General features: G+C 40.4%; 1 protein-coding gene across 1 annotated transcript; it reads right to left on the reverse strand.

The window, feature by feature from the left end:
* Window positions 1–867: 867 nt before the first annotated feature.
* LOC112526401 lies at window positions 868–2130 on the reverse strand. The gene has a single exon (XM_025136686.1). The coding sequence runs from the start codon at window positions 2128–2130 to the stop codon at window positions 868–870; it is 1263 nt and encodes a 420-aa protein (XP_024992454.1).
* Between the last annotated feature and the right edge of the window lie 742 nt (window positions 2131–2872).

The raw sequence follows: 2872 nt of genomic DNA on the forward strand, positions 1-2872 counted from the left end.
AATACTTGTTTGCAATGGAACCAAGTCATCTATGTGTAACACCCTTGAACATATCACATGGAAGAATGTGCACAACTCCGTTATTGCATCCCATATCGAAGTTGGCAGCCCTCGTAAAGCAATATGAAGCAATCGTTGCATAAACACATGACAATCATGACTCTTGAAGCTATAAAAGCTAGAATCTTCTWGGTTCACACAACTTTCTATGTTCGAAGCATACCCGTCTGGAAACTTCAACTTCTTCAACCATGCACACACTTGTTTTACTTGTTGTTTGCTCAAACTGTACGATGACTTTGGTTTCACTACTTTGTTGCCTGACATGGCAATGTGCAAATCTCGTCGATCGCAATGAATCTCTACATCTTTTCTCGCCTTTACATTGTCTTTAGTTTTTGACGTATCCATGACGGTGTCAAAGAGATTCTCAAAAACGTTCTTCTCAATATGCATGACATCGAGGTTGTGTCGGATCAACAACGTCTTCTAATATGGCAACTCCCAAAAGATGCTTCTCTTTACCCAATTATGATTGGTTCCTAACCCGCTAATTTTTCTATTTTTTGAACTATACGGGACACCCTCATAAACAGTTGGAAGGTGACGAACGAACTCCCAGATCTCTTCACCGGTTACCTCAGGTGGTGGACCAGTTAACCCCCTATTACCTACCATAAATCCTTTTCGATCACGACGGAAAGGGTGTGTTGTAGGTAACCATCTCCGATAACAATCAAACCAACATGATTTCCCTCCATTTTTTAACTGGAAGGAATCCACCTCCCCCATGCAATATGGGCAGGCTAACTTGTCATGCGTGCTCAAACACGACAACATTGCATAAGCCAGGAAGTCGCTGACGTTTCATAGTAGTATAGCCCTCATCTCGAAATTATTCTTACGATACGCATCATACGTAAGAACACCCTCTGTATACAACATTTTTAGATTATCTATTAGCGGCCTGAGAAACACATCCAAATTCTGACCGGGGCTCTTTCTACCAGGGATGACCAATGCAAGCTTAACATACGAATCTTTCAAAGCCATCCAAAGAGGTAGATTGTAGATGGTAATAAAAACGGGCCATAGTGAATACGGATTCAAAGTTGAATTATTCGGGTTGAAACCGTCGATGCATAACCCAAGACGAACATTCCGGATCTCAAAAGCAAAGTCAGGATCCCTCATGTCGAAATGCTTCCAAGCCGCACCATCACTTAGATGTACCATTTCAGCCGGTTTCGCCCGATGATCGTAATGCCAAGTCATCTCTTTTGCGGTCTTTGGAGACATATACAATMTTTGGAGTCTTGGAACAATCGATAAGTACGTCAACACCAAGTTAGAGACCTTCTTTTGTCCACTTGCCTTGTAACGACTTTCATTGCATACTCGACAGTGGGTCAACCTAGAATCATGCTTGTAAAATAACATGCAATGGTTTTTGCAAGCATCGATCTTTTGTTTTGGCAGAGCAACATTTTTTAAACTCTTCTTCGTCTCATAGAAGTTACAAGGTAATTTATCACCCTCAGGTAGCATACGCTTAAAAACAGGAAGCACTCTATTATATGTCGTCTCGRGTACATTACATTCTGCCTTCCAATGCAACAAACTCGTCGCAGCCCCTAATTTTGAAAAAGTTTTACATCCATCCCATAAAGGTTTGTCAACAGTTTGTAACATGTTATAAAATCCTTGGGCAGAAGGATTAGGTGTTTGCTCTTCCCATGTCATGGCATCATGTACCATGTGATCGTTCACCATTTGAAAATAACTTTCATTATGATCCACTATAGGATTAGAAGATTGACCCGCGTCTTGATGAGATGCATGTAAAGAAAAGGTTTCACCATGTCCCCACCAAATGAAATAATCAGGAATGAAATCATATTTCATCAAGTGCAGTTTCACGTCTTCTCTTTCTCTATAGGCTTCGTTTCGACACTTGGAGCAAGGACATCTGATGTGGAACACTATCCCATCACGTGTAGTTGCCTTTACAACATAATCTTCATTGGCATAGGCTATGTCCAAAAAACCTTTCAAGTGTCTGATATAGGTCTGGCTCAGAGCCCCGCGATCATCATTCTTTCTATACATCCATCCTCTATCTGTCGACATATTCAATAACTACAACAAAGAAAGAAGTAGTTAGTCGACAAAATCAACGTATAGGTTTAGAGGAGTTTCAGATGACTTTAAAACTTTGACCGTAGGTGCGCATGAAATTGGCGGTCTTTGAAAGAGTTGAGAAGTCTACATGTCAAATATTGACTACTAGAAAGTCAAACTGTAGGTTCAGAGGAGTTTCAGATGACTTTAAAACTCTAAGTGTAAAGGTTTGACCACTTCAAAGTCAAACCATAGGTGCGCATGAAATTGGCGGTCTTTGAAAGAGTTGAGAAGCCTACGTGTCAAGTGTTGACTACTAGAAAGTCAAACTGTAGGTTTAGAGGAGTTTCGGATGACTTTAAAACTCTAAGTGTAAAGGTTTGACCACTTGGAAGTCAAACCGTAGGTTTAGAGGAGTTTCGGATGACTTTAAAACTCTAAGTGTAAAGGTTTGACCACTTGAAAGTCAAACCGTAGGTGCGCATGAAATTGGCGGTCTTTGAAAGAGTTGAGAAGCCTACATGTCAAGTGTTGACTACTAGAAAGTCAAACCGTAGGTTTAATGGAGTTTCGGATGACTTTAAAACTCTAAATGTAAAGGTTTGACCACTTCAAAGTCAAACCGTAGGTGCGCATGAAATTGGCGGTCTTTGAAAGAGTTAAGAAGCTTACGTGTCAAGTGTTGACTACTAGAAAGTCAAACCGTAGGTTTAGAGGAGTTTCAGATGACTTTAAAACTCTAAGTGTAAAG

The sequence above is a fragment of the Cynara cardunculus genome (genome assembly GCF_001531365.2).
Source record: "Cynara cardunculus var. scolymus isolate 2C chromosome LG 14, CcrdV1, whole genome shotgun sequence".
NCBI classification, from domain to species: domain Eukaryota; kingdom Viridiplantae; phylum Streptophyta; class Magnoliopsida; order Asterales; family Asteraceae; genus Cynara; species Cynara cardunculus.